The sequence below is a fragment of the Procambarus clarkii genome, chromosome 87 (assembly GCF_040958095.1).
Source record: "Procambarus clarkii isolate CNS0578487 chromosome 87, FALCON_Pclarkii_2.0, whole genome shotgun sequence".
Taxonomy (NCBI): Eukaryota; Metazoa; Arthropoda; class Malacostraca; order Decapoda; family Cambaridae; genus Procambarus; species Procambarus clarkii.
Genome location: NC_091236.1, coordinates 30,774 through 46,394, shown reverse-complemented (window position 1 = coordinate 46,394; position 15,621 = coordinate 30,774). Strand labels below are relative to the sequence as shown.

The following is a 15,621-nucleotide window of genomic DNA, read 5'->3' as shown; positions in this document are numbered from 1 at the left end:
ACCCATGCCATTAACTTCTCCATGAACATCGATTGAATGGTTATAACATCTCTATCCAATGGGTCCCAGCACATTGTGGTGTACTCGGTAATTGTAGATCAGTTGGCCAAAGCATTGCACAACACGCCTTACATTACCTTCATCCAATTCCTCATGTTGCACGTAAAGAAGCCTTCAAAAATACCATCACCCAAGATTTTATAATGAATTCATAAACTAGGTGATTTATGAAGCGTTTTGCCACGATGTCATCATTGTAGGCCTCGTTGATCCGCACTCCTCTGCCAGGCGCAGGTCACTCCAACTTCCCACTATATATCACCAAATATGCAGATCCTTCTTCACCTTAGCACCGGTATAGCCCTAGACAGCTTGTCTAGGGCTATATCCAGCCTCTTTACTATCACTATCATTGTTAGTTATGTACACACTGTATGGGCATTAGTTGGTAACTGTGGCAGCAATGGTGCCTGTCGTGGCACTAATGTCGAACACCCCGGTTATCGCAGCACAATCAGACACAATGACTGAAATTGCTATTTTCTAATCAGTGTGCTACACTTTGTAATATATTATGATTTTCTTTCACACTATGATTTTCCTTTGTATCACACACCTGTCCTGAGTAATGAATACTTTTTAAGGAGAGCAGCCACACATGTCCTCCCTACTGTACTCCCGATGTGGGGTGTATGTGTGTGTGTATACTCACCTATTTGTACTCGCCTATTTGTGCTTGCGGGGTTTGAGCTCTGGCTCTTTGGTCCCGCCTCTCAACTGTCAATCAACTGGTGTACAAGGTCCCGGGCCTACTGGGCTCTATCATATCTACACTTGAAACTGTGTATGGAATCAGCCTCCACCACATCACTTCCAAATGCATTCCATTTGTCAACCACTCTGACACTAAAAAAGTTTTTTCTAATATCTCTGTGGCTCATTTGGGCATTCAATTTCCACCTGTGTAACCTAGTGCGTGTGCCCCTTGGGTTAAATAGCATGTCCTTATCTATCCTATCAATTCCTTTGAGAATCTTGTATGTGGTGATCATGTCCCCCCCTAACTTTTCTGTCTTCCAGCGACGTGAAGTTTAACTCCTCGTAGCTCATACCTCTCAGCTCGGGTACTAGTCTGGTGGCAAACCTTTGAACCTTCTGCAGTTTAGTCTTATGCTTGACTAGATATGGACTCCATACTGGAGCTGCATACTCCAAGATTGGTCTGACATATGTAGTATACAAAGTTCTGAATGATTCCTTATACAAGTTTCTGAATGCCGGTTTTATGTTGGCCAGCCTGGCGTATGCCGCTGATGTTATCCTCTTGATATGGGCTTCAGGGGACAGGTCTGGCGTGATATCAACCCCCAGATCTTTCTCTCTCTCTCTCTCTCTCTCTCTCTGACTCTTGAAGAGTTTCATCTCCCAAATGATACCTTGTATCTGGTCTCCTGCTTCCTACACCTATCTTCATTACATTACATTTGCTTAGGTTAAACTCCAACAACCACTTATTCGACCATTCCTTCAGTTTATCTAGGTCTTCTTGAAACCTCAAGCAGTCCTCCTCTGTCTTAATCCTTCTCATAATTTTGGCGTCGTCAGCAAACATTGAGAGGAATGAGTCTATACCCTATGGGAGATCATTTACGTATATCAGAAACAGGAGAGGACCGAGTACAGAGCCCTGTGGAACTCCACTGGCAACTTCACGCCAATCTGAGGTCTCACCCCTCACCGTAACTCTCTGCTTCCTATTGTTTAGGTACTCCCTTATCCACCGGAGCACTTTACCAGTGACTCCTGCATGTTTCTCACATATGCAATGTGTGTGTGTGTGTGTGTGTGTGTGTATACTCACCTATTCACCTATTTGTACTCGCCTATTTGTGCTTGCGTGGGTTGAGCATTGGCTCTTTGGTCCCGCCTCTCAACCGTCAATTAATACTGGTGTACAGATTCCTGAGCCTTCTGGGCTGTATCATATGTACATTTAAAACTGTGTATGGAGTCAGCCTCCACCACATCACTGCCTAATGCATTCCACCTGATAACTACTCTGACATTGAAAAAGTTCTTTCTAGTGTCCCTGTGGCTCATTTGGGTACTCAGTTTCCAACTGTCCTCTTGTTCGCGTAGCACCAGTGTTGAGTAGTTTATCCTTGTCTACCCTGTCAATACCCCTGAGGATTTTGTTGGTAGTGATCATGTCTCCCCTTACTCTTCTGTCTTCCAGTGTCGTAAGGTGCATTTCCCGCAGCCTTTCCTCGTAACTCATGCCTCTTAGTTCCGGGACTAGTCTAGTGGCATTCCTCTGAACTTTTTCCAGCTTCGTCTTGTGCTTGACAAGGTACGGGCTCCATGCTGGGGCCGCATACTCCAGGATTGGTCTTACATATGTGGTATACAAGATTCTGAATGATTCCTTTCACAGGTTCCTGAAGGCTGTTCTGATGTTATCCAGCCTCGCATATGCCGCAGACGTAATTCTTTTTATGTGGGCTTCAGGAAACAGGTTTGGTGTGATTTCAACCCTTTCAACCTTTCTCTCTGTCAGTTTCATAAAGTACTTCATCTCCTATCCTGTATAATGTGTCTGGCCTCCTGTTTCCACCGCCTAGTTTCATTACTTTGCATTTACTCGGGTTGAACTTTAGAAGCCATTTGTTGGACCTTTCATTCAGTCTGTCTAGGTCATCTTGAAGCCTCCTACTATCCTCCTCTGTTTCAATCCTCCTCATAATTTTTGCATCATCAGCAAACAATGAGAGAAACGAGTCTATACCCTCTGGGTGATCGCTTACATGTGTGTGTGTGTGTGTGTGTGTGTGTGTGTGTGTGTGTGTGTGTGTGTGTGTGTGTGTGTGTGTGTGTGTGTGTGTGTACTCACCTAGTTGTACTCACCTAGTTGTGCTTGCGGGGGTTGAGCTCTGGCTCTTTGGTCCCGCCTCTCAACCGTCAATCAACAGGTGTACAGGTTCCTGAGCCTATTGGGCTCTATCATATCTACACTTGAAACTGTGTATGGAGTCAGCCTCCACCACATTGCTTCCTAATGCATTCCATTTGTCAACCACACTGACACTAAAAAAGTTCTTTCTAATATCTCTGTGGCTCATTTGGGCACTCAGTTTCCACCTGTGTCCCCTAGTGCGTGTGCCCCTTGGGTTAAATAGCCTATCTTTATCAACCCTGTCGATTCCCTTGAGAATCTTGAATGTGGTGATCATGTCCCCCCTAACTCTTCTGTCTTCCAACGAAGTGAGGTTCAATTCCCGTAGTCTCTCCTCGTAGCTCATACCTCTCAGCTCGGTCTGGTGGCAAACCTTTGAACCTTTTCCAGTTTAGTCTTATGCTTGACTAGATAAGGACTCCATGCTGGAGCCGCATACTCCAGGATTGGTCTGACATATGTGGTATATAATGTTCTGAAAGATTCCTTACACAAGTTTCTAAAGGCCGTTCTTATGTTAGCCAACCTGGCATATGCAGCTGATGTTATCCTCTTGATATGAGCTTCAGGGGACAGGTCTGGCGTGATATCAACCCCCAGGTCTTTCTCTCTCTCTGACTCTTGAAGTATTTCATCTCCCAAGTGATACCTTGTATCTGGTCTCCTGCTTCCTACTCCTATCTTCATTACATTACATTTGCTTGGGTTAAACTCTAACATCCATTTGTTCGACCATTCCTGCAGCTTGTCCAGGTCTTCTTGAAGCCTCAAGCTGTCCTCCTCTGTCTTAATCCTTCTCATAATTTTGGCGTCGTCAGCAAACATTGAGAGGAATGAGTCTATACCCTCTGGGAGATCATTTACGTATATCAGAAACAGGATAGGTCCAAGCACAGAGCCCTGTGGGACTCCACTGGTGACTTCCCGCCATTCTGAGCTCTCACCCCTCACCGTAACTCTCTGCTTCCTATTGCTTAGGTACTCCCTTATCCACTGGAGCGCCCTACCAGTTGCTCCTGCCTGTTTCTCCAGCTTATGCATCAACCTTTTATGGGGTACTGTGTCAAAGGCTTTCCGACAGTCCAAAAAAATGCAGTCCGCCCATCCTTCTCTTTCTTGCTTAATGTTTGTCACCTGATCATAGAATTCTATCAAGCCTGTAAGGCAAGATTTACCCTCCCTGAACCCATGTTGATGGGTTGTCACGAAGTCTCTTCTCTCCAGATGTGTTACTAGGTTTTTTCTCACAATCTTCTCCATCACCTTGCATGGTATACAAGTTAAGGACACTGGCCTGTAGTTCAGTGCCTCTTGTCTGTCACCCTTTTTAAATATTGGTACTACATTAGCAGTCTTCCATACTTCTGGTAGGTCTCCCGTTTCCAGTGACCTACTATACACTATGGAGAGTGGCAAGCTAAGTGCTCCTGCACACTCTTTCAATACCCATGGTGAGATTCCATCCGGCCCAACAGCTTTTCTCACATCCAGCTCCAATAGGTGCTTCTTGACCTCATCTCTTGTAATTTCGAACCTTTCCAAGGTCACCTGGTTTGCTGCCACCTCTCCTAGCACCGTGACTTCTCCCTGTTCTATTGTAAAGACCTCCTGGAATCTTTTGTTGAGTTCTTCACACACCTCTTTGTCATTCTCTGTGTACCTGTCCTCGCCCACCCTAAGATTCATCACCTGTTCCTTCACTGTTGTCTTCCTCCTGATGTGACTGTGTAGTAGCTTTGGTTCGGTCTTGGCTTTATTAGCTATATCATTTTCATACTTTTTCTCAGCTGCTCTTCTCACACTAACATACTCGTTCCTAGTTCTCTGGTATCTCTCTCTACTTTCTGGTGTTCTGTTATTACGGAAGTTCCTCCATGCCCTTTTGTTCAGCTCCTTTGCTTTCATACATTCCCTATTAAACCACGGATTCTTCCTTTGCTTCTCTGTTTTTTCCTGTTGGGCTGGGACAAACCTGCTTACAGCCTCCTGACATTTTTGGGTGACATAGTCCATCATGTCTTGTACAGACTTGGTTCCGAGTTCTGTGTCCCAATGTATATCCCATAGGAATTTATTCATCTCCTCGTAGTTTCCCTTTCGGTACGCCAGCCCTTTGTTTCCCAGTTCTTTTTTGGGGGTGATAATTCCTAGCTCAACCAGGTACTCAAAGCTCAATACACTATGATCACTCATTCCCAAGGGGGCTTCCAACTTAACTTCCCTTATATCCGACTCATTTAGGGTAAATATCAGTTCAAGCAAGGCTGGTTCATCCCCTCCTCTCATTCTTGTCGGTCCCTTGACGTGTTGACTTAGAAAGTTTCTTGTTGCCACATCCAGCAGCTTAGCTCTCCATGTGTCTGGGCCTCCATGTGGGTCTCTGTTCCCCCAATCTATCTTTCCATGGTTGAAGTCTCCCATGATTAGTAGCCTGGATCCGTTCCTGCTAGCCACAGAAGCTGCTCTCTCTATTATATTGATGGTGGCCATGTTGTTTCTATCATATTCCTGTGTGTGTGTGTGTGTGTGTGTGTGTGTGTGTGTGTGTGTGTGTGTGTGTGTGTGTGTGTGTGTGTGTGTGTGTGTGTGTGTGTGAGTGTGTGTGTGTGTGTGTGTGTGTGTGTGTGTGTGTGTGTGTGTGTGTGTGTGTGTGTGAGTGTGTGTGTGTGTGTGTGTGTGTGTGTGTGTGTGTGTGTGAGTGTGTGTGTGTGTGTGTGTGTGTGTGTGTGTGTGTGTGTGTGTGTGTGTGTGTGTGTGTGTGTGTGTGTGTGTGTGTGTGTGTGTACTCACCTATTCACCTATTTGTGCTTGCAGGATCGAGCATTGACTCTTGGATCCCGCCTTTCCAGCTATCGGTTGTTTACAGCAATGACTCCTGTCCCATTTTCCTATCATACCTAATTTTAAAAGTATGAATAGAGTTTGCTTCCACAACCTGTTCCCCAAGTGCATTTCATTTTTCCACTACTCTCACGCTAAATGAAAACTTCCTAACATCTCTGTGACTCATCTGAGTTTCCAGTTTCCACCCATGTCCCCTCGTTCTGTTATTATTACGTGCAAACATCTATTTCCACTTTGTCAATTCCCCTGAGTATTTTATATGTCCCTATCATATCTCCTCTCTCCCTTCTTTTCTCTAATGTCGTAAGGTTCAGTTCCTTCAGACGCTCTTCATATCCCAGCCCTCGTAACTTTGGGACAAGCCTCGTCGCAAACCTCTGAACCTTCTCCAGTTTCCTTATGTGTTTCTTCAGGTGGGGGCTCCATGATGGCGCGGCATACTCTAAGACGGGTCTCACGTAGGCAGTGTAAAGCGCCCTAAAAGCCTCCTCATTTAGGTTTCTGAATGAAGTTCTAATTTTCGCTAGTGTAGAGTACGCTGCTGTCGTTATCCTATTTATATGTGCCTCAGGAGTTAGATTAGGTGTCACATCCACTCCCAGGTCTCTTTCTCGAATCGTTACAGTGTGTGTGTTCACCTAGTTGTGTTTGCGGGGGTTAAGCTTTGCTCTTTCGGCCCGCCTCTCTACTGTCAATCAACTATTTACTAACTACTTTTTTTCCACCACACCACACACACACACACACCCCAGTAAGCAGCCCGTGACAGCTGACTAACTCCCAGGTACCTATTTACTGCTAGGTAACAGGGGCATTCAGGGTGAAAGAAACTTTGCCCATTTGTTTCTGCCTCGTGCGGGAATCGAACCCGCGCCACAGAATTACGAGTCCTGCGCGCTATCCACCAGGCTTCGAGGCCCCCTACGAGGTGTGTGTGTGTGGCGGGGGGTGTATGTACTGTGTGAGTGTGCGCATGTATATGTATGTGTATGTTGGGTGTATATGTTAAAGTACTGATATGTAAGAACTACCACCAGTATAGATGTATGGAGGAGTTGTCAGGTCTTGTAAGCAGAGTGATTGTAATACAAAACTGTCTCTGATCAAGACCCGTTGGAGTGTGCCTGGCTAGATCCACCTTATCAGTCTCACTCTGGCTGTGGGCCGCCGCTCAGGGGCCAGATTTACGAAAGCACTTAGGCAAGCACTTATGATCCTGTACATCTTTTCTCAATCTTTGACGGCCTTATTTACATTTATTAAACAGTTAGTGAGCTCCGAAGCACCAGAGGGCTGTTTATAACACTAACAACAGTTGATTGGGAAGTTTTCATTCTTGTAAACTGTTTAATAAATGTAACCAAAGCTGTCAAAGATTGAGGAAAGATGTACACGTTCGTAAGTGCAAGCGTAAGTGCTTTCGTGAATCAGGCCCAAGGACGTCAACGGAGCTCCACTCTCCCACCCACCCCCCAAGTTTTTTTCTCTCTGTTTCTTTCACTTTGTCTCTCTTCCTATCTCTTTACTGCTCTGTCTTTCTCTTTCTGTATCTGTTTGTCTCTGTCCATCTCTCGGTCTCTCTGCCTGTCTGTCTGTCTTTCTTTCTTTGTATATCTGTCTCTCTTGCTTTCTCTCTTCTATGTATGTCTTTGTGCTCTAAGTATTTCTCCTCTTCCTGCCTCTGTCTCTTTCGCTCTCTGTGTCTCTCTCCTCTTTTTATATATGTCTCTCTCCTCTTTTTATATATGTCTCTCTTCTCTCTTTATCTCTGATTCTTTTCTCTGTCTTCTCTTTATGTCTCTCTTCTTTTCTCTCTCTGTCCCTCTTCTCTCTCTTTCTCCTCTCTCTCTCTTTCTCTCTCTCTTTCTCTCTCTCTCTTTCTCTTTTTCCTCTCTCTCTCTCTCTCTCTCTCTCTCTCTCTCTCTCTCTCTCTCTCTCTCTCTCTCTCTCTCTCTCTCTCTCTCTCTCTCTCTCTCTCTCTCTCTCTCTCTCTCTCTCTCTCTCTCGCTCTCTCTCTCTCTGTATATATATATATATATATATATATATATATATATATATATATATATATATATATATATATATATATATATATATATATATATATATATATATATATATATATATATATATATATATATATATATATATATGTCGTACCTAGTAGCCAGAACGCACTTCTCAGCCTACTATTCAAGGCCCGATTTGCCTAATAAGCCAAGTTTTCATGAATTAATTGTTTTTCGACTACCTAACCTACCTAACCTAACCTAACCTAACTTTTTTGGCTACCTAACCTAACCTAACCTATAAAGATAGGTTAGGTTAGGTTAGGTAGGGTTGGTTAGGTTCGGTCATATATCTACGTTAATTTTAACTCCAATAAAAAAAAATTGACCTCATACATAATGAAATGGGTAGCTTTATCATTTCATAAGAAAAAAATTAGAGAAAATATATTAATTAAGGAAAACTTGGCTTATTAGGCAAATCAGGCCTTGCATAATAGGCTGTAAAGTGCGTTCTGGCTATTAGGTACGACATATATATATATATATATATATATATATATATATATATATATATATATATATATATATATATATATATATATATATATATATATATATATATATATATATATATGTCGTACCTAGTAGCCAGAACTCACTTCTCAGCCTACTATGCAAGGCCCGATTTGCCTAATAAGCCTAGTTTTCATGAATTAATGTTTTTTCGACTACCTAACCTACCTAACCTAACCTAACCTAACGTTTTCGGCTACCTAACCTAACCTAACCTATAAAGATAGGTTAGGTTAGGTTAGGTAGGGTTGGTTAGGTTCGGTCATATATCTACGTTAATTTTAACTCCAATAAAAATAAATTGACCTCATACATAATGAAATGGGTAGCTTTATCATTTCATAAGAAAAAAATTAGAGAAAATATATTATTTCAGTAAAACTTGGCTTATTAGGCAAATCGGGCCTTGCATAGTAGGCTGAGAAGTGAGTTCTGGCTACTAGGTACGACATATATATATATATATATATTATATATATATATATATATATATATATATATATATATATATATATATTATATATATATATATATATGAAGTGACGCACAAGCCGAGGCAGTACTTACCTTTCCTAATTATACTTAGCTAATTTTGCTTGCGGGGGTTGAGCTCTGGCTCTTTGGTATCGCCTCTCAACTGTCAATCAACTAATGTACAGGTTCCTGAGCCTATTAGGTTTTATCACATCTACACTTGAAGCTGTGTATGGAATCAGACTCCACCACATCACTTCTTATTGCATTCCATTTGTCTACTAGTCTGACACTGAAAATATTCTTTTTAACGTCTCTATGGCTCATTTGGGCACTCAATTTCCATCTGTGTCCTCTAGTGCGTGTGCCCCTTGTGGTAAATAGTCTGTCTTTATCTACCCTATCAATTTCTTTGATAATCTTGTATGTGGTGATCATGTCCCTCTATCTCTTCTGTCTCCCAGTGACGTGAGGTCTCCCCATGACGGGTTTAATTCCCGTAGTCTCTCCTCGTAGCTCATACCCCTCAGTTCTCCCCAACCTGTCCTCTTAAAAATAACGTCGCTTTTGGCCGTTTACCCATATGGCCATAAGGGGTCGTTATATGAAAATGAAAAAAATGAAAATAAATTTTGGATTTTGTTTCACCAACAGTAAGTTAAGGGTTCTCTGGTAGGTTAGGTGGGCAGGAAATTCTCTTAAAGTTTCAAACTTTTATGAAAAATGTTCATTAAAAGTTTCCTCTCCTAACCTTTCCGAGTAAGCCGGATGACTCAAACAGAAAACGAGTCACTACGTCACTTTTGTGAGTCGATTTCATTTCAAATTACGTCCACTTTTGGCCATAGCGCGCATGCGAGCCAAAAGCGACGTTATTTTTAAGAGGACGGGTTGGGTTACAAACCTTTGAACCTTTTCCAGTTTATTCTTATGCTTGAGTAGATATGGACTCCACGCTGGAGCCGCATTCCCCATGATTGGTCTGACATATGGCATATGTGGTAATCAGAGTTCTGAAACATTCCTTACACTAGTTTCTAAAGTACGTTCTTATGTTAGCCAACTTGGCATATGCCGCTGATGTTATCCTCTTGATATGGGTTTCAAGGGACAGGTCTGGCGTGATGTCAACCCCCAGGTCTTTCTCTCTCTTTGACTCTTGAAGTATTTCATATCCCAAATGATACCTTGTATCTGGTCTCCTGCTCCCTAAAAGTGTGAGGCACAGTGCAAGGCACATGGCGAGGCACAGAGTGAAGCACTGGGCGAGGCACAGAGTGAGGCGCAAGGTGATGCACAGGGTGAGACACGGGATGAGCCACAGGGTGAGACACGTGATGACGTACAGGGTGAGGCACAGGGTGAGGCACGAGATGAGGCACAAGGTGAGGCACGAGATGAGGCACAGGGTGAGGCACGAGATGAGGCACAAGGTGAGGCACGAGATGAGGCACAAGGTGAGGCACACGGTTAGACGCGGGATGAGATACAGTATGAGGCACAGGGTGAGGCACGGGGGTGAGGCACAGGGTGAGGCACAGGGTGAGGCACGGGGTGAAGCACGGGGTGAAGCATGGGGTGAGGCACAGGGTGAGGCACAGGGTGAGGCACGGGGTGAAGCATGGGGTGAGGCACAGGGTGAGGCACAGGGTGAGGCACAGGGTGAGGCACAGGGTGAAGCACGGGGTGAAGCATGGGGTGAGGCACGGGGGTGAGGCACGGGGGTGAGGCACAGGGTGAGGCACAGGGTGAGGCACAGGGTGAGGCACAGGGTGAGGCACAGGGTGAAGCACGGGGTGAGGCACAGGGTGAGGCACAGGGTGAGGCACAGGGTGAAGCACGGGGTGAAGCATGGGGTGAGGCACAGGGTGAGGCACAGGGTGAGGCACAGGGTGAGGCACAGGGTGAGGAACAGGGTGAGGCACAGGGTGAAGCACGGGGTGAAGCATGGGGTGAGGCACAGGGTGAGGCACGGTCAGAAACGTTGTGTGGGAACAATAAAGAGAACTTTTCTCGAAAGAAACCTGCGGCTGGCAGCTGGGAGGTCGCGCGATGCTGAGTTTACTCCGCTCAGCAAAGAAGTACCTTGACCTAGAGACCTAGAGACTGGTTAGGAATTATGTGTGCTGTGTGGTAGAACTGTGTAAAGGAAAAGTGGACTCGATCACATAATCTACGAAGGGAGACCGGGAATGTTGAGAGATTATGTATGGAGGAGCGAGTGACGACGCGACGAGACGAACGCCATCTTCCCCAGACCCAAGGAGCATCGGTGTGGGCCGGTCCTTTCCATGTTGAATGGATCTTTCCTGCCAGTTACTAAGATAAACCACCAAGTTGTAGTATTCACGTTGCAAGAGTGTGTAGAGTATATTGACGTACTACCGAATAGGTTAATTAGGGAGAGTCCAGTTTTCCTAGTTTATATAAATATGACATTGATGCTACCAGGTGTAGTTGCTGTATAAAGCCCTAGTGCCGGGCCAGAGCTTATGGGGGTACTGGAGTCCTTGGTGGAAGATAAGATATTATGATGTTATTATCAAAATGACTAAGTTGTGAGGAGTGCTGTATTGAATATTGTATGGTGTATGTTTATTTTGTAACTAACAGTAACCGGCAACGCGTTGCTGTGGCTCAGCAACGCATGTGTGTTACTGAGCCACAGCATACTTCCCTGTCCCCCAGTCCTCCCCACCATACCCCCCTCACCCGTCTCCTCGGCCTCTCAACCATTCCCCACTCCACCGTCTCCTCGTCCTTCCCCACCATGCCCCACTCCCCTGTTTCTTTGTCCTCCCCACCATTCTCCTCATCCCCTAGTCCCCACCATTCCAAACTCCCCCGTCCCCTCATCCTTCCCCACCATTACCCCCTCCCTTGTCCCCTCGTCCTCCCCACCATCTCTCACTTCCGTCTCCTCGTCATCCCCACCATTCCCCACTCCCTCATCCGATGACTTCCCAAATGGTCTGATGTTCCCATCAGAAAATTGGGAACATCAAGTGATCTGATGTTCCCATCACTGAAATATAATAAAAACAATTAAAAATGAAATGAAAATATGAAAAAATAAAAAAATAAACTATACTCACGAAATGAACGGTGTGATAAACAAGACAGCTCAATTCAAACTCAATTCACACAGAATAATTAAATCAGCATGAAAATAAATCTAAATCTATGAAAATTCAATTTATCACTGCAATCAGAAACATTGGATTGTAATTGTAACATATTAATATAGCATGTATGTGGCTCCTACATACAGCAGATGGCGCTGTTTTTCAAGAAAAGCATAGTTTTACCTGTCACAGGTGTGGCATCTATACTTATACTTACGAAATGAACGGTATGGTAAACAACACAGCTCAATTCCAACACAATGTCACACAAAATAATTCAATAAAAAATAAAATATATCGAAATCTATGAAAATAAAATGTATCAATGCAATCGGAAACATTGAAATGGAATTTGTGACATTTAGTATAGCATGCTGTGTTGCTATTATTTGCAACATATGCACTGTTTAAAAAAAAAAACCGCATGTTTTACCTGTCACAGGTGTGGCATCTATATAGTAGGTATATAAAAAGACGCATCAATTCAAATGCATCGTTGTGTCAAAATTTCAAAGCAGTCGGTAAAGAACTTTCGGAGATTAGCGGTTATGCACAAACGAACATTACCATTTTTAATTATATAGATTATAAATACAGGGTGTGGCAAGGGGTGAGACTCGAGGTGAGGCGTGGGGTGAGGCACGGTGTGTGGCGCACAGGTTGAAGCACGAAGCTTGGCATGGGGGTGAGGCACGGGGTGAGGCACGGTGTGTGGCGCACAGGTTGAAGCACGAAGCTTGGCATGGGGGTGAGGCACATGATTAGGCACGTGGTGAGGCACGGGGGAGAGGAATGGGATCAGGCACGGAGCGAGGCACGAGGTGAGACACGGGGTGAGGCATGGGATGAGGCACGGGGTGAGGCATGGGATGAGGCACGGGGTGAGACACAGGGTGAGGCGCGAGGCGCGGCACGGGGTGAGGCATGGGATGAGGCACGGGGTGAGACACAGGGTGAGGCACGGGGCGAGGCACGGGGTGAGGCACGGGGTGAGGCACAGGGTGAGGCACGGGGTGAGGCACGGGGTGAGGCACAGGGTGAGGCACGGGGTGAGGCACGGGGTGAGACACATGGTGAGGCACGGGGCGAGGCACGGGGTGAGGCACGGGGTGAGGCACGGGGTGAGGCACGGGGTGAGGCATGGGATGAGGCACGGGATGAGATACAGGGTGAGGCACGGGGCGAGGCACGGGGTGAGGCATGGCCGGGATGAGGCATGGGATGAGGCACGGGGTGAGACACAGGGTAAGGCACGGGGCGAGGCACGGGGTGAGGCATGAGATGAGGCACGAGGTGAGGCATGAGATGAGGCACGAGGTGAGGCATGAGATGAGGCATGGGATGAGGCACGGGGTGAGGCACGGGGTGAGGCGAGGGGTGTGGCACGTGGTGAGGCATGGGGTTAGGCGCGGGGTGAGGTACGGGGTGAGGTTAGGGGTGAGGCGAGGGGTAAGGCGAGGGGTGAAGCACGGGGTGAGGCGAGGGGTGAGGCGAGGGGTGTGGCACGGGGTGAGGCATGGGGTGAGGCGCGGGGTGAGGTACGGGGTGAGGCTCCGGGTGATGCACGGGGCGAAGCATGGGGTGAGGCACGGAGTGAGGCGAGGGGTGAGGCACGGGGTGAGGCGAGGGGTGAGGCGAGGGGTGTGGCACGGGGTGAGGCGCGGGGTGAGGTACGGGGTGAGGCTCCGGGTGATGCACGGGGCGAAGCATGGGGTGAGGTACGGATTGAGGCGAGGGGTGAGGCGAGGGGTGAGGTACGGAGTGAGGCGAGGGGTGAGGCACGGAGTGAGGCATGGGGTGAGGCGCGGGGTAACGCGAGGGGTGAGGCACTAGGAGACCTCACGATGCAAGACATTTTCTCACATCCCAAAATTAGTCTGCTTATTTTACGTTATTTACCCATTGTCTATCTCTTTGTTTCATAGTTTTAATAAATAATAAGAAGTGATTTACATTTTATATGTATTTTTAGTATGTTGGCTTCGATGGCAGTAAACCTGCGTTCATTATCATGGCTTACCCAAAGTTGGAGAAACAGGAATTTCAAGGGAATTTCATTTCAATTTCCTCATATTCACAATGTATTTGTCTGATCTTTATTAAGGCAAACTGCTATTATGAACTCTTATTCTTGCATGGAATGCTTCAGGGGGCGACCTCCACTTTACATACACCTCACACTAATTTGGACCAATAATTTGTGATCATCATTTTACAATAACCTCTAATTGTTATTGTAATACCTGGGACCACAGGTCTCCGTTAGTCTCCTCCTCCCACAAATATATAATAGTAAATTTGCTGTATATTTTCCCGAATTTGCTGTAATTTCCTCAATAAATTCACATGAAAGATTTAATTTGTCCAAATTCCGCTCAACAGAAGTGTTGACCTTTACGTCCAGAGCTGGAGTGTTGACCTCCCCGTTCAGAGCTGGAGTGTTGAACTCCACGTTCAGAGCTGGAGTGTTGAACTCCCCGTTCAGAGCTGGAGTGTTGAACTCCCCGTTCAGAGCTGGAGTGTTGAACTCCCCGTTCAGAGCTGGAGTGTTGAACTCCCCGTTCAGAGCTGGAGTGTTGAACTCCCCGTTCAGAGCTGGAGTGTTGAACTCCCCGTTCAGAGCTGGAGTGTAGCGCAGATAACTTTTGTCTTATAGTGTCTTATTCTCTTCCAGTGACGGCGTATGGAAAACATGTGACGCTCATCAGGTGGGACAACATTCCCCTGTGTGTGTGTTACCTGGGGGCCAAGGGGTACTGAGAACAGCCCCAAGGTACTCTCTTACAGACGGGGAGGGGGGGGGGTAATGAGAGCAGCTCCAGGGTACTCCCTAGCCTGGGACCACCGGGTACAGCGAGCAGCCCCAGGGTACTCTCTAGCACGGTGGTGGGGGGCAGATGTGAGATTATCCCCCCCCCCTCATAGCCTCTCTAGCACGGTGGTGGGGGGCAGATGTGAGATTATCCCCCCCCCCTCATAGCCTCTCTAGCACGGTGGTGGGGGCCAGATGTGAGATTATCCCCCCCCCTCATAGCCTCTCTAGCACGGTGGTGGGGGGCAGATGTGAGATTATCCCCCCCCCCTCATAGCCTCTCTAGCACGGTGGTGGGGGCCAGATGTGAGATTATCCCCCCCCTCATAGCCTCTCTAGCACGGTGGTGGGGGCCAGATGTGAGATTATCCCCCCCCCCTCACACCCTCTCTAGCACGGTGGTGGGCGCCAGATGTGAGTTTATACCACCCCCCCCCTCACACCCTCTCTAGCACGGTGGTGGGCGCCAGATGTGAGTTTATACCACCCCCCTCACACCCTCTCTAGCACGGTGGTGGGCGCCAGATGTGAGTTTATACCCCCCCCTCACACCCTCTCTAGCACGGTGGTGGGCGCCAGATGTGAGTTTATACCCCCCCTCACACCCTCTCTAGCACGGTGGTGGGCGCCAGATGTGAGATTATCCCCCCCCCCCCTCACACCCTCTCTAGCACGGTGGTGGGCGCCAGATGTGAGTTTATACCCCCCCCCTCACACCCTCTCTAGCACGGTGGTGGGCGCCAGATGTGAGTTTATACCCCCCCCCCCCTCACACCCTCTCTAGCACGGTGGTGGGCGCCAGATGTGAGATTATCCCCCCCCCTCACA

The 15,621-nt window shown here is 46.7% G+C and overlaps 1 protein-coding gene across 1 annotated transcript in view; it reads left to right on the top strand.

The window, feature by feature from the left end:
- The window catches only part of LOC123753771 (uncharacterized), a 230,397-nt gene extending 215,635 nt beyond the window's left edge, over positions 1 to 14,762 (top strand). Inside the window, exon 7 of the mRNA XM_069317199.1 lies at positions 14,656 to 14,762. Within this exon, the coding sequence (XP_069173300.1) occupies positions 14,656 to 14,741 (86 nt within the window). The 3' untranslated portion in view covers positions 14,742 to 14,762. The remainder of the gene's footprint in view (positions 1 to 14,655) is intronic.
- Positions 14,763 to 15,621: the final 859 nt, after the last annotated feature.